Source organism: Trachurus trachurus (assembly GCF_905171665.1).
Source record: "Trachurus trachurus genome assembly, chromosome: 9".
Classification (NCBI taxonomy): domain Eukaryota; kingdom Metazoa; phylum Chordata; class Actinopteri; order Carangiformes; family Carangidae; genus Trachurus; species Trachurus trachurus.
Window position 1 is genome coordinate 23464470 of NC_139895.1, and position 19835 is coordinate 23484304.

Consider the following 19835-nt stretch of genomic DNA (forward strand, 5'->3'; position numbering starts at 1 on the left):
TACAGCCGTGAAACTGGGTCTTAACTTACAATAACCTCCCAAGCTACAATACAAAAAAAATGCCCCAGCTTCCCAAACCAGTGTCATCAAGTGCAGGAAGGATGAGAAGAAGAATCAGTTCCAGTAAAGCAAAGGCTGTCACCTTTTCAAAGAGCTCTCCCTCAGCTTCCAGCAGAGCACATGCAGCCAGCAGCTGTTCCCTGATGGCCTGCATGTGTTTGCCCTCCACTCTTCTTATTCTCTCTCTCCCTCCTCTCTGCGTTCCTCCTGAAGTAAGGAAAGGTGTCAAGATATGAAGGGGGAAAAAAATACGAGTGCCTGGAAAATTAATAACATGATAATTGTGAGATGACAAGTCTTCTGGAAAACCATGTGGCTTTGTCAGTGAGGTGTGTGGAGCACAAATAAATGTTTGATAGGTTTTGCAGACATTGTTAGGATTGGAAGAAAAAGTATATTTGACTGATTTTGGCCTTAAGGCAACATTTAACGGTGGAAAGAGGCTAAATCGATCTAGACACATTCTTACTCACTTAATTTTGCGTTTTAAAGTTTTAATGTCTCGGTCGGCTATAACGTTCATCATATTACATTGCAGTGCCACAGTGCACAGGGTGATAGCAGGTGAGCGGCAATAGAATCTTTTAAAAGTTTAAATTCATTTACTTTATTTGACACTGCATCTAATCTTTAGAGCTGAGAGTATCATGTGTGTCAGTTCAGGTGATTTAAAATCTCTATTGTTGACCTGCAGGTTTGCCACCTGCCGCCCTGCAATTTTATCCCTAGAGAAAAACAAACAAAACATATTTCTGAAGACAGAAAATCCATTTTTTTCAATGTCAGCACTAATGGAGTCCTGACGCCCTCTAGTGGTGATGACTGAAGGTTATTAGAGAATAGAGTCAAAAATAATCAGTCCAGTTGTGAAAATTGAAAAAAAATAATCATGTTCATTCAGCTTGAACGAGAAAATCAGTTTACATGACAGGTGAAAGACAAACAGTTGATCTGCATTTGCCATCAGTTGTACATAACAAAATAGAGAAGTGATCGCTTCTGTTTACAAAGGTTATTTACACAAAATAAACCTATTCACAATATGAAATACAGTTCAAAAAGTGCTACAGTATATTTTTGAATTATAAACTCACTGTCTAAACTTTGGGGAGGTACTAGACTCGAACAGTCGATACTATGCGTATTTGACTCTAATGTGTTGCTGTCACATTATCTATCAGTAAAGGCTTAGAGGAACGGGAGAAGTGAAAATGAGTAAATCACAGACCATTTACAAAACAGTACATCTGCATAGTTTACCTTTTAAAAATTACAAAATGATCCACAACAAAGATACAAGATGCTCACCTGGAAAAATCATTTCAAGGCACTCCTTTTTCAATTCAATTGCTTTTCAGTTCAATTGCACCACAGCTGTTTTTTTTATATTTACAAGATATTTTGCCAAAAACAACAGATGTTTGATCTGGGAAATTTGTTTTTAAATTGAACTCAACACTGATTAAGTCTCTTTATATCAAAAACACACAAATCTCTGTCAACAAATGGGATCCAATTGCATCTTATGGTTTTATTCTAGATATTAGAAGGCCATGTCTTAATGTCCTATATTAATGTATCTGCACTCCTCTCTGTAAAACAATGGTGGTCATGTCAATTATTATAAAGTAAGATAATTCAAATTGTCAAATGTCCAACATGAACTGTAAACTGTCCAATGTGTGAAGCAGGTAGCAGAGCTAGCTGTCCTTGGTGAACTCCGGTACCTCCAGCACCATGCTGATCTCCAGGCTGCCCGGCATCTCCAGGGCCAGAGCTGGGTGACACGGCTGGGTGAAGCGCTGGCTGAAGGAACCTAACAACTGACCGCTCTGGGCGTTGTAGAAAGAGAGACGACCGAGCTGGTAATCCAGGAGAGTACCTACTCGCTCAGGCATCTCCATCACAAACACACTGGACTGGAGATCATTGTGCAGCAACTGATACCTGCACCTGGGAAAAGACAGGGAGACCACAGGTGGAAGTTTTTAGACTTTAGAGACAATGATGGAAAGTATCTTGGAAGATAAATGGAGATGTACACATACCCTGTTGGTGTAGGAACACACTGCAAACACCACGACAGGCTGTTTTCCCCCAGCGAGCCGCCTCTGTTGGCTGTGCTGTAGGCCACGCCAAGTCTGTAAGCCGTACTTCCTGACACGACCGTCTCCCAGTAGTAGTGCCCTCGTGCTGGCAGCAACTCCCCCAGGATAGAAGGACACCTTGAAAACACACACAAACTCTGCCTGACACATATTCCTGACACATATTTCCTAAGGTAGAAGGTGTTTGTGTTAAACTCACTGTTTTTCTGTGAGTGGTGTGTTTTCATATGTGTCCTGGGAATAGTGCAGGGTGGTCCGGTCCTGGGACAGCTCCAGAGCGGGGTGAGCCGAGGCTCCCAGCAGGTGGAACCTCGTTCCTGGAAAGGGTGAAAAGATTATACAAACAATAACAACAGCAAAAGGTGTGTGTGTGTTTGTTTTTTTTACCTTTTGTGGAAATAAGTGCAGCCTCGCTCTGTTCACTGGCTCCTGCCTCATTCACAGCTTTGATGTAAAACAGGTAATTCTCATTGGGCTGCAGGAGAACCCTCTGCTCACAGCTACTGATACCCGAGATGGATCTAAGAGTATGCAAACACACATTATTAAACCTTTGTTCAGGGTTAGAAATTTCATTAATAACAAAAGCTTTTCAGAGCCAATAACTGCATTTTTTCCCCTGTTCATTCATTATACCTGTCAGGTGAAATCAATCATTCTGACTGATCTAAATGATCCAGGTCTGTTCAGCAAGGTGTTTGAGACCCACCTGAGCCCCTCTCCCTCCAGTTCATATTGTCGGCAGTACTCCAAGGTGTAACTCTGTCCAGGAGTCTGTTGTTTCCACCTCAGCGTGGCAGCGTCCCACATGACGGTGCAGCGCTGTGTGTCAATCACAGGCACAGATGGAGCTGCCAGGAAGAGAACGAGGCATCTAAGACAAAAATGTGCTGCTCCCTAGATCAATGTAGATGCATCACAATCCAACAGAAATCCCCCTTGAACACTGAATATTTAAATCCACCTGAATTCCCCTGACAAGGCAAGTTTAAAGTGATGCTTTCAGTTTTATTAGACACAGTTGTTTTCTCCAGTGTGTGGACTGACCGGTTGTGAAGGCGAGCCTCTCGCTGGGCAGAGAGCAGCCGGTGTAGTTGACAGCCATCACCCACACCTTGTATGTCTTGTCAGGCTCCAGCTCCTCCAAGACACAGTAACTCTCCTTCACGGTCACACGGTACTCTTCTGACACAGCTGTGGACCACAACAATAGAGATATGCAGTGCTTGCCTGTAACTGAAAGACTCATCTCTGAGCTATTTGTACAACATGAAGCATCCAGACTCGTCAGGTCATTATTCAGTTCTCACAGAATCAGAACCAAGAAAAGGTGAAGCGGCTTTTAGTTTCTCTCCACCTGGGGAACAACCTTCCTGAAAACCTGAGATTTGCTGAAGTCATTAAAATCTGTGCATTTGAATGTCCTTCAGCTCTACAGATACACTTTCAAAATATCTTCAGTATTGATTCTGACCTGATTCTGACTGTTTTTACTGTTTTGAAATGCTATTTTTGCTATTTTTGCTGTGTTTTTAATGTATTCCCATGCCTCTGTAAAGTACTTTGCCTTGTGTCTGAATGGTGCTGTGTAAATAAACTTGCACTGGCTTAAACATTTTTATGGCTGGTATATCATTTTCCATTTTAAACAGTATCCTGGGCACATTTACCTCCTTGTGGATCCTCCATGCAGTAGACCTGGAAACAGTCTATTATATCTCCAGGATTGACCTTCCAGTAAACAGTGACACTGGTGCTGGTGGCTGTGCCTGGCTCCTGGGGCTGCAGCGTGGGCCTCTGAGGCACTGAGGGACAACCAGGAAATACACAATATGAACTTCATAACTACTACAAATGCCAACGCGCATGACACTATAGTACGTACAGTTCTGTAAACATACGTTCTTATCAGGCCTACCTGGGATTCCCTTGCGCTGTGTGAGCTGTGAGCTGGACGTGTTGCCTTTGGCGTAGTCCTCGAACACCAGCAGTCCCTTGGGACCCAGCTCCAGTGACATGGCTGAGTCCAGAGCTGCCTTGAGACTAAACACATAATAACCACAACATTTAGCTTCAGGTCAACCACAGGTCACTGACCAGTTCTTTTCTAAAGCTTAAGCGTGGTATGGACAGCGTTCAAGAAAATCGGCGAACTGGATCACTCCGAGGGTTAGAGCTCTGCAGGTCGAGCATCATGCTGAACTGGTTAACACAGTCTAGTAATAAAGTATTACATAGGCCCGATGTTAGAAAACCACCCCAGATCACACTCCATTCACTAAAAGCACATTACCTTGCATGAATGTCTTCAGGTGACTAGTAGAGGAGCAGAGTGAAGAGGGATTGATCAGAAATTTGAGACAAACCCTGATCACCTATCATGGCCAAACATGATACTGCTGATCAATCAGTCTTAACAGCTTAAGGACTCACCCGAGCCTCAGTCTCTTCCTCTCTGGCCGTGGTGTCTAGAGTGGCCTTGGCTGTGTCAATGCTCTCCTGGAAGGAGACAATCTGGTCGTATAGCTGCTCCAGCTTGGATTTCTTGTCCTCCTCCATGTTGATGGACATGTTGTTGTACTGCTCCATCACCAGAGCCATCATCTCCTCATTCTGCTCCTGCATTGCCGCCTCGTTCTCCACACACTGGTCCTGGTTGAGAAGGGAATGACATTCAATGACATTCAATTGATGCTAATGTGAAATGAATTGACTGTGTAACCATGTGGAAATGAGCATGCTTTACCTCTACAGAGTTGTAGGCCAGCTCCACTTCAGACACCAAGTCCTCGATGTTCTCTGACCTCCCCTGAAGCTCTGAGATCCAGTCGCTCAGCTTCTCCTGTTACATACAAACACTTGTTAATGTGTGTTAATCATCACATTTACATGCTCTGACAGCAAGATTAGATTAGATTCACCACGAACCAAACGTCATGTTTCTCTGAAATGAGATTCAATTCCCAGTCCCAGTTTCTGCTGTTGTTATTGAGACTGATGACACGCATTACTTCTTAGTAACTTCTGAGATGTTGGTTACAGGAGCTACAGGATATTGCAGGTGGTCACAGATCTGTTCACAGCTCCTCCTGAAGCCGACTGCCTCTCCAAGACGAGCAGCAAAACAGGTGTGAGTGTGTGCTCACAGTGTAGGTGTGTGCATTGTACGTTCTAGCAGAGAGAACTGGACTGGATACAGGTTTGCAGAGTTGTTTTGGTGAGCTTGTCCGGATCGATTTTCCGCTCTGGGGAGAATTTGAATACACTGCACTTCTTGGAGCTGAAGTCAGACTTGTATTATAGCTTTGATCTTTGTCTTATTTACAGTCCAGCTGTCAGTGCTTCACGTAAACACATGACACACGGACTAGACCTGGTGCAAATATCTGGAAAAGATATTTGAGCATTCTCAATTTGTTCTAGTTTGACTTTGATTTAGTTGCCAGATACTTTACTTTTACACTCAAATGATCAAATCAGCAGAACACTGAATATTGTCTCTCCTGGTGAATTGCAGCATCTTGTAGCAGAGTGAGGGGCTTTCTATAGTTTCTTTTTATGATGCAAGTCTTTGCACATTAGAAAACTGACATTTGGAAAACTACGGGCAAATAAAAACAAACATCTTATTTTTTTTAGATTGCTAGAGGGTGTTGTAATGTTAATGGAGACTTCAAAAAAGGAGACGACCCAGAGGGACAGCACAGGGAGAACAGTGTGTGTGGACAGATCAACTCAGTCACCACTTGATGATGACACACTGGACCTTTCCAGCGATCAAAGTAGAGCATTACATCACAACAGTTCAATGTGCTTGGCTGCAGCCTGCCAGCAGCCTGAGAGCATGAGACCTGCCAGCATGCATGGAAAAGTTACAGCCAACTAATTTAGAGCATGTTTATTATATGATGACGCACGCAAAAGCCAGGAAAGTGTGCGATGATCGTAACTTGGTGTTGTCATAATACTGGTAAAGTGTAGCTGATACAATATGCCACAGGTCAGCCAAACGGCTCCTGTGCAGTTTCGACAGCAGCTGGCTAAAACGATCAAACATCTGGGACACTGTGATCTCTCTGAGGCCACAAACAGGACATGGAGAAAAACATGTCTGACCTGAGACACTGTGATATAATCTCCTATCTATCTATCTATCTATCTATCTATCTATCTATCTATCTATCTATCTATCTATCTATCTATCTATCTATCTATCTATCTATCTATCTATCTATCTATCTATCTATCTATCTATCTATCTATTGCAATTAAGTACATTACATTAAGTTCATTCAATATTATACAATATGCCTTGTTACAATTACTAATTTTCTACATGTTAATACCTAATGATAATAAATAAGTTATAAAGACAGTCAATTATCAGTGTGCTAATGTTACAACTTCTTAAGGGTTCCCCTGTTTCTCCTATATGTGTAGTTAATATCCTACTTTATTCCACTTATGAAATGACATTTTTGAATTTTTATGATGTTGGGCCAAGAAAGTCGAGTTCCTTGTGATGCTAAATCTCCAAAAACACAGTATCCTACATTTCCCATAGTGAAAGTGTTTCTAATGTTTGCCTGTTGTGAACAGACTAAGCTCTCTGTGACACTGATCATGAGAAACACTGATGATGTGTGCGTCCCCATAAAACAAATGTTACAGTACGTGCGTTTTGTACGCTACCTTGATTTCCTCATAGGCTTTGTCCACATCGGTCACCGCGTGGCTGTGATGCTCTCCAGACACATAGTCATCCTCTGACAGCAGACTTCCACAGGTGAGACAGAACCAGTCCATCCCCTGCAGCTCGGCAGCCAGCCGGGCCTGATTCTCCTCCTCCGCATCAATGATCTCATACTCATCCTCGATGAGCTCTTCTTCTGGGGACAGATCAGACGCTTCCACCTCCATCTCCAGCTCCTTGTCCACCCTCTCTTCTCTGTCCTGAACAGACTCAGGTTTTGATTCCACTGCATCTCTCTGTGTTTCAGCTTCAGGCATCTCTTCTGCATCCTGTTTAGATATCATCTCATAATCAAAGTCATCACCGGGCACATCTGGAGCCTCTGCCATCACCTCATCTCGCTCTGTCTTTTGTCCTACATCCTCCCTCTGCAGACCAACATCTGGAACTACGTCCTCCCTCTGCAGACCAACATCTGGAACTACATCCTCTTTAACAATGATTTCTTCTGGGACATCTTCCATCTTGTGCATGTCCATCTTTTGTCCTGCATCTGCTTCTTGTGACGGCATGTCCTCCCTCTGCAGCCCAGATAAATCCTCCCTGGGAGTAAAGCTCCTCAAAGGGGAAAATACACCCTCATCTTCTTCTAAGTCCTCCTCCATCTTCCTCTCCTCTGTGATGACCTCCTCCACAGGTGCAGGAGTTACGTACTCCTTGTCTAAGTCATTACTGGGTAGTTCTTCTAGCTTTACAGCAACTTCCGGTTCTTGTGGCTCCGTCTTCTGTACTTCCACTGGTGCTGGTGCGTCTTCGGGTGCTATGAGATGTTCAAATGTGCTGTCAGGTTCAGGGAGAGTTTCACTTGGGGTCCGACCAATATCAATGTCCATCTCTATTGCTTGTCCCTTGGGAACAAGGAGGATTAACTCATCGCCAACATCCACCACATCCTGGACAACACTCCTAGCATCCTCTGTGGGTGTTTTAGCTTTGACTTCAGCCGCCGCCATTGTTATGTCTGGTTCACCATCAGGCACCGGCTCCTCTTGTTGATGCTGCAGGGATTCAGGGATTTCACAATGTTCCTTGTTTGAATCTGTCTTGACGTCCTCTGGCATCATAGGTTCAGCTACTTCACTTGAAATTTCAGTTTTAATCTCCGGCTCCTGAGCAGTTTCAGCAATTAATTCAGGCAACTGGCTCTCAGCTGCAGCTTCACTTGTCACTGCTTCATGTTTGTTTCCTTCTTCTGCGGCTGCTGTTGTCACTTCAGCACTTTTTACCTCCTGGAGATCAATCTGGACCTGGGTTTGAATCTCTTTTTCGTTCACAGCCTTTTCAGTGACCTCCACTACTGCATGTACTGCATAGTCCTGGTCGGTGATGACCTCGACAGGTGAGACACCTTCAGGAACCGCATCTGCTGCTTGGTTTTCCTCACATTGTGATACTATTTCAGCTGGTGTCTCTGTTTCACCTGGAGGTTCAGTCGGGGTGAACGTTTCCAGTCTCACGGTCTCTGCTTCGTTGACTTCAACTCGGACCTCTGGTTTGGCCGCAGTTTCTACTTTCTCCTCAGCAGCCACCATCTTAGAGTCGGGGGCTGGTTCCTCAGACAAACTCCTCTCGGTGCTTTCTGTTTGGATTTCTGATTTAATGTCCATCTTCGGCACCTCACTGCTGGGAGGCCCTTTCACCACGATGTCCTCTGTAGCCTTTACAAGGACTTCAGAGGCTTTTTCTGCCACGTTTTGTGCCAGACAATGATTCCCTTCGCAGACACTCTCTGTTTTCTCTACCTTTTTATCCTCCTCTTGAATTCCAGGAAGTGGCTCATCAGTGCTCCTCTTAGGAGGCTCAGTCTCGTCTCCTTTCACGTCCTGTTTTATCTCCTGAGCCTCTGCCCAATTAGACTCCTGAACTGTTTCTTCTGGGGCCCCTTTGACAACCTGCTCTTCAGGTACTAAGGAAAGCTTCATTTCCTGCTTCACCTTTTCTGTCTCTGTTACTATTTCTCTTTTCTCTTCAAACGAAGCTGATTGCAGATTTTCACTTGTGTCTCCAACACTGATGTCCTGTGTCTTTGGTTCCTCTGTCTTCGTCTTCTCCTCGTTTTCTTCTTTGACCACTCTTCTTAGACATCCCGTCATTTCAAACCTACTCTGTGACCACATCATCCTCCCCTCATCCTCGTCCGGCTCTGATTCTTCTTGAACCTCCATGGTGGGAGTTTCATCCTTCAAAGTAAACTTCTCGAGGTAGCCCTCCTCCTCCTCCTCTGCATCTGACAGACATCTCTTATAAGACTTCTCAGATGTCACGCTCTCTGCCTCTGACTGTTCCTCGTCGCTCCTCTTCCTCTCACCCACAGCATCCTCGTAAAGGTCAGAGTACATGAACGACATGGCGGTGGGCTCCTCCAGCAGGATGGGGTCAATGATCTTCGGGGGTCCGGAGGAGATATAGATGGGTGTAAGAACGGTCTCTTCACTCCCAAACAGAACTGATCCATTTTCTTTGCCTGATCTCTGGCTCTCTCGTCTCCTCCTGGCTTCAAGCTCTTCCTCATCATCATCATCTCTCCTCTGCAGTGCATCATCAGGCGTCCCTCCTCCGTAGAAGACCTGATCCAGATGTTCCCCAACTATCTCCACATCTGTAACAAAGACAAAAGACTCTTCTGATGCAGCAAGGCTGTCTATGGCTGTGTCCTTAGCAGGTTTGTGCTCCTCCACCTGTGGTTTCACCACAGGCCGTTCTGCTTCCTCCTGCCGCTCTGGAGCTTGTTCTCCTGGGACTGCCTCATCCAAAAGGGTGAATTTCTCAAAGTAGTCAAAGTCACCGGTGCTCTCTTTCTGAGACGATGTCTGTCCGGGTTCTGGTGGCTGAGAAGATTCTTGCTTTGAAGACTGTGGAAAGAGCAAATCAATACGTATGTTGTAATGTTTAAATCCAAAAATAAACAGGCAGGTTAGTGTTTATACAAATTAATGAATAGATTTATTATTATCTGAACTCATGGTAGATCTCATCATTCAAATCAGTCAGATATACTGTATACCTCTTGGTGATCCTGTGTCCCCGCCTCCTCTGGCAGGTCATGATTCTGTTGCTGTGTCCAGTCATGGTGGTTTCGGGACTTGATATTTGGAGTCTGGTCCAGATAAGACAAGTTGTCCTGCAGCTCTGTGCTCTCTTCCTCGTCCACAGTGGGAAGTTTAGAGGGGACTCTGATGTTGAGAATCTCATAACCCTCTGATATCAAACTAAACAGCTGCTGATCTTTGTTTTTGATTTCCTCCAGACTTGGCTCTGATTCGGTTTTCTCCTGTTTCACATTTGGGAGAGAAACCTCCATCATCTCCGGTCTCTCCACTCCCAGAGCTGAAGCCGATCTTGAGCTGCCAGGCCGACTCAGCCTGTCTCCCAGCCTGCTGCTCCTTCCACCAGACCTTGTCCTCCTACGAACCACTTTGTCTTCGTCAAAGACGATGGTGATCTTTCCTGCACCTCCTGAGCCCTCCATGCTGTAGGCTTCAGAGACAGAGCTCGTGTCGGAGGCCCAGGGAGTAGAGCAGCGGCTCGAGGCCGTCTCCCAAACAATTCCACTGTCCTCGCTCTGAACTGTTACCATGGAGAACGATGGATCCACCATCAGGCACTGGAGTTTGGGCTTTATCGACGGGTCCTGGACAACCTCTCGCAGACTGAAAGAGGTAGGAATGGAGTAGAGTTAGTTGAAGGAGAAGAGTTTGTTCACCCAGAGGGGAAAGGCATGACTAAACCGTCTAGCTGCAAGAGGAGATTCTTTTGGCACAACATGTTGAAATGGAAGCAGAGGACAAACCAATGAATCAAATCACATCTGAAGAACATCTGCCAAACTTTACATTTTGCATCACCAAGCCAAATGAGAAAATCTAAGCTGAAAACACGGCACCACGCACTGAGCTGTTCTCAAGATGATTCCTTGAGAAGTGTTGATCTCATCGGCATTAGAGCAGGTGCAAGGTGCAAGGCTTCCAATGTGAGCGATGAGCTGAAAAAAATAATGATCGAATGCACCCAGGGCCGTCCCTCCTGCTATGAATACAGCTCAGTGGCTGCAGGGTTACAGCAAGGTGACGTCCCAAAGCGTCATTCATGTAATTTTAGAGAGGAGATGCCTGGCCTTCTCGGATACATCCAACATATCAGTATCTTCTACTATTTATGACATGGCAAGGACGGCTAAAGCACCCAAAATGAAACATGATAAATGAGATGTAAAATATGGGATGGTAAATAATATCATATATTAGAATAGATATCCAGTGTCATGCTGACAATCCTTGTATGAGCTGAGGAACAGGCGATCGTATAATGTTTTAAATGACATGAATGGGGAACTGTTTTTGTAAATCATAGGTACTTTCCAGTTAGCAATATGGCACAGATTCTCTTCTCTTTCTCTATACACAAATATATTTGAACTAAGAAGACCACAAACAGTTTCTCACCAACTCCTTTAAAAAAAAAAATCCCGGCAGCAAAGACATCAATCTACACAAACACTACATGATCCATAGCTGACATTATTGAGTGTATATACTGTATGATCCAGACAAGAGAGTAAAGCACCTGTTTTGCAGTTCCTCCACCTCGTCTTCATCATCCTGGCTGATGGCCTCTGAGGCGTCACACTGAAACTCCAGCAGCTCTGTCATCTCCGAGTCCAGACTCTCACATCCCTCCATCTTGCTGTAATCCTTCAGTTCTTCCCTCTTCGTGGCACCAGATTTTGTTTTTCTTTAAGAGTCCTCTTGATTTTTTCAGCCACTCTCAATTCGGAAGAGCTTGTCTGCCTGTTTGTGTCATTCTAAGTTGGGAGCAGTCCATCTGACTCAGCGAGGGACAGAAATAGACTGAGAGGGGAATGAAAAGAAGGGAGAGGAGATAGAGAGGGGGCAAAGCAGCGAGAGGGGATATGTTTCAGTGGCTGTTGCGTTAGGCACACTGACATCTAACTCTAAGACAAAGTTAGGGTGTCGACATCTTATAAATGATTGTTCCTGGTGTAAAAGAAAAAAACACCCATTATATTGCTCTTGGGGTGCAACAGTGTTTCACAGCTCTGTGACTTTAAGATCAAAATCCCCTTTGCCGAGTTAAATATAGGCCGTGTGCTGAAACAGTACCCCCCCCTATAGCCCCCCTGCTGCCGGTGGCAACACTAAACAGATCCACAGACACACATATTGTAGGTTATCTATCCCTCGCAGTGCCCGTACTGCACAGAAGTCATAAAACTAGTTGTAATAAGGCGTCAAGCCACAGACAAAAACCAATACGCACACCGGCTGCCAGAGGAGTCCACTGACAACATTTGAACAAAAGATGCACTGGTTTTATAATCTGTTTTCAAGGCCTGTGAATCACAGACACACGTAATGTCCTGAATGACATCAGAGCTTGTGGTTATAAAAGGAAAAAGTGCAATTAACTGAGGAAACCAACCTGACTAGCAACAGATCTATGGGGATTTGTTTCCTGCTGAAAGAATATCACACCTGTTTGTATAAAAAAAAAGTACTTATACTATACTACTATAACAGTTCAATTTAATGTGATTACAAAACGTCTATTAGCACAGGCTAGAAATGAGAGGGCTTCTCATGGAGCTCGAAAATACAACGTGAAACAAATGTACATCTTTAGAGATTTAATTTTTTTTTTTTTAAATAATCATTTAAAAGTCAGTAATGTACAAATGTACAAAAGCAGCCAAGGAAAACTATAACCCAAAAGATAAAGAACAGTCACACTCATAAGTGTGAATTCTGCAAATAACTTAAGTGAACTGAAGATGAGTGACTAACATGTCAGCAGGTTTTGTCCAAATAAATCCCAAGTACAGAGCTGAACTACACATTTGTTATCAAGTGAAGAAAAGAAAAATACATCACATCATGAAAGGGAGTCCCTCTAGTGACGACCTCAAACACAGACTTCAACATGTGTTATTAAAAATCTGCGTTTTCCGATCAGCTCAAAAATGTAAATATGGAGACGATGAAAGAAGACAGGGCCTTAAACGTAGCAGTAGAAAACAATCATCTATAGGGTGTGAGCCAACTGCAGCTTCACTACTGAACTATAAAAATAGAAAAAAGGCTTTAATGTTCCAAGTTGGTCCTGACACGCAATATTGTACATATGTGTGGCATGTTTCAATGACTGTGCAGTAAGGCGCTAACAATGTGGATGTAACAAACACTAAAGGATCAGAGGAGAGAAACATGGCTGAGACTGGTCTTTCAAACCTAAGTAGCTTCAGTTATGTGCAGGTTGCAGGTATTTATTTGTGTCTGCTCGTACTTTGTTGATGAACTCCTCCTCCACACCATGTGCATTATAAAACAGGGAGGTGAAGCAGCAACAAGCATCTCCACCAACACTTTTTTTTATACCACCTTTCGTGCAGCACCTTTCCGTTACTGATGTTAAGTGACGAGCTTTGATGACATCTGGCTTCACTCCAGAAATATTGTATGTTTTCATCCACTTTGTACTGACAGGAATATTACATGACACAAATTTGGCAAAGGCAGCAAAGCAACCGATAGTGCAGATTATTGAGTAGGCGCTGCCACGGGGGGGAAACACACAAGTATGTGACCGATACGCAGGCAGCCTGAACTTTCAGAGTCCCAGATACTCTGTGGCTGAGAGGGGTGCGGGCGGCACAGGGCTCCTCTCTCAGCGCATCCCAAAGGTTCTTTCATCATGTCTGGGCACAGGGCTGTTCTTGAGGTAGAAGACTCCAGTCAGCTCTTCTAATTAGACGAACCCCTTATCTCCTCGACGACTCGTTATTAATGATGGCTCTGACTGGGAGGATCGAGTTCAGGTCCTTCCTCTGCTGCAGTATCCGCCATGACTGCGCAGACACAGAGAGATGAGAAGCAGGAGGATTATGAATAACTCATAGCTGGCCCACAGCGGCTTATGGGATGAAAGAAAATATGAATGGAGCACAGTTATCGGGACTCGGCGTGTACCTCAACAAACTGAGCTTTAATGGCATCGAACTTGAGCTTCTCGTGGACTGCCCTGGCGACGTTATTCCTTTCAAACGGCTCTGAAACACAAAGAATCGTTATCGCTCCCTGAGTATTTTAAATAACTTTACTGAGGACATGCCCCACTTCTTTGCCAAGTGGTGGCTGCAGCATGTTCTGTCCACTGAGATGTTGTTTACCTTCCACACATATGTATTTGTTTCTCCACTCTTGAGAATTGGTCTTGGGTAAAGCTCTGGCCTCTCGAACAGAGATCACCTGCTTCTCCCACCTGTGAGACAGAGGTGGGAAATGTTTAGAAAATCAAGACAAAATAAGGACAGACTTCGCAAACCAAGAAACTCTGAACCTTTGCTTCCAGGCATCTGTGGGTTTTGGTTTAATTCAGTGCAGTATAAAAACAGACACCGAGATAAGAAAATATCAAGTCGCAGCTCATTCAGCAGAAGTCGTGATATTATTGTATACAGAAAGTTTCATAAACTCATTTCTAATGACAATATGTTAACTCTGCAACTTTGCCTTTTGTCAGTGTTTGACATTCTCACATTTTAAATGTTGGAGCTTCATTTCTCATGCAACTAAATTCTTTGATGGATTTCAGTCTTTGCAAGTTCAACTAAAGTTTATTGACATGATTGACCTCAGCAAGTTGTTAGAAAGGAAGGAATGTGTTGATCACATGTAAATCTTACTTTTGTTTCATCACAAAAGGGATTTTAAATAAAAGCTAAATGAAATACAGTGAAATTCAAAGATCAGTTCATGTTTTGCGTTGTGAGCTTTAGTTCAACCTTGAAACTGTGGCATGACACTCAAACACATATACTGCAAACACAGAGACCATGGTATGTCATGTTAGTGCAGTGTAAGGCCAAAGGTCCCACCTGCCCCTGTCCCTCACCCAGAAACATGAAACCAGAGAAGAGGATGCAGGACAGAGAAAGGAAAAGGAGAGATGAGGGGAACTGGAAAGGGAGAAGAAGTTGGCAAAAGGAGCGCGAGATGTGGAATGGGAGCAAGTAAACGAGCAGGCGAAAGAACCGCGGATGCATCTGAAACACTAGACTCAGTAATGTGGTGTCCTTGGGAGGTACCTGAAGCTTGTGGCATAGTATTTGAGAAGGCCCAGAAGCAGCTCTCCCAGAGACGACTGGTTTCTTGAGATGTAGGGGGGGATGTGTTTTGGTCCATCTGGAACCAGGTCAATTTCCATGGTGGGATTAAAACACTCCTGAAAAGTCAAGGCGCAAAAACAAACCATCAACACCGAGTCACAATATTTACTATCATTTTAAATGTGGATGCTAATTTCTTCCATTTCTTCCTTCCGTATTAGCATTTAGAATCCATAACACATTTTGTTTATTAAAAAAAGATTATTTTTAATTATATTTGTGATTAAGGCAAACTTGTTTTTACAAAAACACACAATAAAAGGTGTAAACCTGCAAGCGTTCTACTCCTTGTATTTCCAGTCATTTTGCCTGGTACATACTACATGACAAATTAAACATTTGACTTGATTTGACAACTTTAACTATTCACAAAAAAGTTTCTAGCTGCACTTTCTGTAATTGCCCAAAACAAGAAGTAAAAAAAAAAAAAAATCAATGAAATAAAATCACTGAATTAAAAAAGGGTTTTCTACATGACTCCAAAAGCAATGAAGACACTCACTGGATAATCCCTCTGAAGCGATGGAAGGACAGGTTCATTAAGAGCTGTGAAGAAAATGTCCCATCACATACACAATGAGATTCACTATAAGACAAAAGGCACAAAGGACTTTATCAGTGTGTGTGTGTGTGTGTGTGTACTGACTCTGGAGGTAGTGCAGAACCAGCAGCACCAGTGTGTAGCTGCTTAATGTTCCTTTGCTGGCGTCATTGATTTGATTGTGCCGTGCCCACTTCTTGACGACGAGGATCATGGGTCTTATCCTGAGATCAGCTGAGAGAGCAAACAAAGAGATATCATGTCAAAATGAGCAATGTCTTTGCCCATTTTTTCAAGAAACGGAGTGAAAAGGTTTTAAGAGAAACATTAAATTAGAAAACGTTACTGCCACAGAAATCAAAACATTAGTTTTCCCACCATAAGCGTAACTCCTCAGAAGGAATGTGTTTCTGATGCCCACTGTGTTGTTGACATTCAGATCAAACTCCAGATCACTGAAGAAGGATGAAGTAGCACAAGAGTCACATTAGGACTTATTTCTAAATGTGGTGATGCTGTTAGTAGACGCATGCTTCAATCATTTTGCTCCTACCTGCCTTTCTCTCTGAACCTGAGGATCGGCACTTTGGCTCTGATCAGCTGAGTCTTCTCTACGTACGCTAGAAATCAAAACAAACATCATAAGATTCATGCTAGTTTCAGTTTCCTTTATCATGAACTTGAAAGTCCTTTTGCACTTGGTAAAAAGCTCCACCTAGTGGAATCTGTGGGGAACATAAAAACAGGGGGGAAAAGGAGGCAAAACTAAACAACATCAAAAGTAGAAAAAGTGTTTTTACTCATGCTCAAACTTGATGTAGAAAAATAAACAAAAGAATTCACTATTCATCCCAATGATTGTATACATGCAAAAATCATTTTAATTACTCACAGAGTGTTTTAAACAACCTTTGGAGGGCAGAAAGCACATAAATAGGATCGGGTCTTTTCTGAAACAAAAGAAAAAAAGAAAACAAAAGTGCAGGTGTTCATGAGGAAGTTGCTGCACACCTCATACATACACATTCAATGCAGAGAGTGTGAGATACGTACATTTCCCCTGAGGACCAGACACAGGTCAGCGTCACTGCTCCGGCAGCCCAGTCCATTCATAGAGGATCCAGTTAAGTAAAGGCGTGCAACTGTGTGAAATACACTTTGTGAGTAAGAATCACAACAGAAAATCAGAGATTATTGTGACCAGACACAGTCCCACACACACACACACACACCTACCTGCATAGACACGCACTATGTCCTGCTGCAGCCGGGCTCGGCACATCTCCTTCCGGGCCAGATCGGAAGATTGCTGCTGGCACGCCTCAAACAGCTCCACCATCTGATTGCTCAGCTGAGGGCATAAATGAATCGAGCACTAACTAAACCAAAGTATTCCTGCACGTATACACAGACACACACGCACTGAAAAGTGTGTATGTTATGTTATGTAAAGGCTACTTTAATGTACCTTGTCCTTGGCGTAGTCCTGCAGGCTTTTGGAGCTTTCTGGGGCAAACACCTGAGGGCGGGGATGGGAGTTCACGACGGGATAAGGGAGATCATAACCAGGGAAGGAAGCTCTTGAGGACCCAGCAACCACGTGCTCAGGACGACGAGGAAGAGGAGGGACCCGAATTAAAGGGGGGCCAAGTTGTGGGTGGGGAGAGGAGTCGAGGCGTTGGCGCTTCAACACATGTTGGTTGTAGTCATCATTCTGCCTCCTGTGAGAAGAGGTGTTACAGGGCAAACAGGCTTAATATTGAAGTGAGGTTAGAGAAAAAGAATGACTATACAGCAGCGTATGAATGTGAAAATGACATACTTGCGCCCATTGATCATAGCTGGAGGGTGGGGAGAGCGGATGGGTGGAGAAGTCAGTGGTCTGGGTTTCCATTCATATTGAGGAAACCTCTCAGGTCCAGGAACATAGGAGCTAGAAAACACATAACACCAGACAGGAGGACAGGTGAATAAAACTCTCTGGCCTGTATCTACTGACTTCAATCACTGCCCATACCTCTTACACGAAACAGCAATGAAGACAGAGAGAGAGAGAGACAGCACCACAGTCTTCACAGGTGGACAGTCTGGCGTCAAGCATCTCAACGTCCGTTTAACATTTACTGCTGTACTTTACTGACGCTGCTCAGGTGCAGCACACGGACAGAGTTTGGTCTATGTCAGACTCACTTGTTGACACCTGCCGGGCTTGGATGGCTGTAATCGTACCGCCGTGACACCGGGGGTGAGGGGTACAGGCCGTTACTGTGGGCTGGCTGTAACCGGCCCCTCGGGGCAGAGCTGCGGGGGAACATGGTGCGGGTCTTCACGGAGCTCCAGCATCAACTCCGCTAAACAGAAAACAAGCAAGCGGCATTAACACCCCGGTGGATCAGCACTGAACAAAAGAACAATGGTACCAGTGTTAGCTCGAACTATTTCATCCCCGAGTGACGGGAACATCCACGAAAAGTTTCAGAGGAACCTGAAACTCACCTGTGAACTGACTGTGTAGCGGGTTAGCACAGTTAGCAGGCGGTGAGCAGCACCTAGCTGGCTAATTCAAGAGACGTTAGCCCAAATATTGAACGCTTTTCTGAATAAGGAGTGTATATTTGAAGGTGTGTCACGAGATGTTCAAAGCGCGTGCTCAAAAACACCATCCATACACTGTAACACTTACCAAATTTCATGTCACATGTAAACAAAACTGAGGAGGCTAATTTCCTGCGCATGCACTTCCGCATTGGTTCCATGACGTAATGGAACGCGATTTAAAGGCGACGTATCCACGCGCTCCTTAAAGGGATAATTCACCTAAAACAATGACTAAAACAAAAGGGGATAGAAATACTGGGCAGTGAAATGAAACTTTTAGAAAAAAGCGAGTAGGTTACGTCATGATTTTGTGTTATGAGTGTGTGACTGTATTAAACATTTGGTTGAGGTAATTTTGAATATTCAAATGATATTAATTTGAATATCTTTGAATCAGATAAGCCCACTTGACAGTAAAATGACCATGGCCTCTGCCATGTTGTCTATCCATTGTCTCTGTGAGTTCTGGGGTGAAGACTAATCTTATGTGTGACTGAATATGATCAATTGTTCAAATCTTTGTGGAATAACATTTACCTGAACTCAGATTCTTGCTCTTGTGGTTATTTAACTGTTTTGAGCTGTAGCTGAGCTTGTGGTTATTTAACTGTTTTGAGCTGTAGCTGAGACACATATCCACATTAGATGATTCTAAAAACCACAGGATTCAGACTTACCCTCCCTAAATCCCTTTAGCTGAGTTGATGAGAAATGAAAAAAAGAAGAATAACTTAAACAGCCCTTGACGACTGGTGGGCTAATAACACTGCACCAGACCAGAATATGATAAGGAATCACATGAAGCCTTTGTGACAAATATTGATGAATGGTACATTATTCAGTCGCTTTGGAGTGAAATGTGGAGCAGTATCTGTTCACAGGCTGCCAAAGACAATTGATTTATTGACAGACAACAGCCTAAATAACTCTTGGAGCATGAACGTGGTTATTTATTGGATTACTTATTTTTAAACTATTATAGCCTAAACAATGACCTGTAGTTCACTGGACATAACGATAGCCTTATGGAAGCAATGGGCAGCTCATTGGACATAATAACAGAAATGTCTCATTTAGCAAGATGCTGATATAGAAAATAACATCCTAGATGTTATAGATGCCTTCATAAAGCTCTCGATGTGCAGCAGCTACTTCCCAATAAACTTATTATAAAATAACAAAACATCAAATGGCATCAGTCCCCTGAGCACCGAGTGACGTCACTGCGGAGGATGGTGTCGTGACGTCGGCAGTTCAATACTGACACTGATCTGAGTGGGAGGGAGCGGATGCATCGGCCAGATGTGGACCGGTGCGGCGGCGGCGCGTGGGGTGGGGTGATGTGGAGGGGCTGGAAACAGAGGGTCTGTGGACGGGACTCGATCAATAAAGCACAATACAGCTACACAACACAGAAGCTGCTGAATATTTTACTCTATGCAAACCACTTGACATACCCGCATTGATAAGGAGGGCCTGAGACTGTCATGTGAATCCGTAAAAAAAAAAAATGCATCAAGTGATTTTGCAAAAACAAAATGTTATTCTGTAGGCTCAATCCAAGAGGTTCGTTTAACATCAGGTACTGGTAAT

The 19835-nt window shown here is 43.8% G+C and overlaps 2 protein-coding genes across 3 annotated transcripts; both read right to left on the minus strand.

Moving 5' to 3' along the window:
- Positions 1-938: 938 nt before the first annotated feature.
- Positions 939-11776, minus strand: cmya5 (cardiomyopathy associated 5). 2 transcript variants are annotated; one of them, XM_083978450.1, is made up of 14 exons: positions 11485-11776; positions 9926-10571; positions 6861-9773; positions 4915-5010; positions 4602-4820; positions 4462-4484; positions 4087-4211; positions 3839-3973; positions 3216-3362; positions 2878-3019; positions 2556-2689; positions 2368-2485; positions 2109-2285; positions 939-2013 (listed from the first exon to the last, which is right to left on the minus strand). In XM_083978450.1, the coding sequence occupies exons 1-14, from the start codon at positions 11598-11600 to the stop codon at positions 1761-1763; spliced, it is 5244 nt and encodes a 1747-aa protein (XP_083834576.1). In that variant the 5' UTR covers positions 11601-11776; the 3' UTR covers positions 939-1760. The 2 variants fall into 2 exon arrangements, 1 of the variants encoding a protein (XP_083834576.1); XR_014595601.1 differs by lacking the exons at positions 939-2013; positions 2109-2285 and having other exon boundaries at positions 2365-2485; positions 2805-3019.
- Positions 11777-12614: 838 nt separating this feature from the next.
- tent2 (terminal nucleotidyltransferase 2) lies at positions 12615-18412 on the minus strand. The gene is made up of 15 exons (XM_083979898.1): positions 18328-18412; positions 17835-17995; positions 17467-17577; positions 17113-17365; positions 16881-16995; positions 16698-16786; positions 16537-16594; positions 16198-16264; positions 16023-16099; positions 15750-15878; positions 15606-15649; positions 15023-15159; positions 14105-14196; positions 13905-13984; positions 12615-13783 (listed from the first exon to the last, which is right to left on the minus strand). The coding sequence occupies exons 2-15, from the start codon at positions 17957-17959 to the stop codon at positions 13697-13699; spliced, it is 1464 nt and encodes a 487-aa protein (XP_083836024.1). The 5' UTR covers positions 17960-17995; positions 18328-18412; the 3' UTR covers positions 12615-13696.
- Between the last annotated feature and the right edge of the window lie 1423 nt (positions 18413-19835).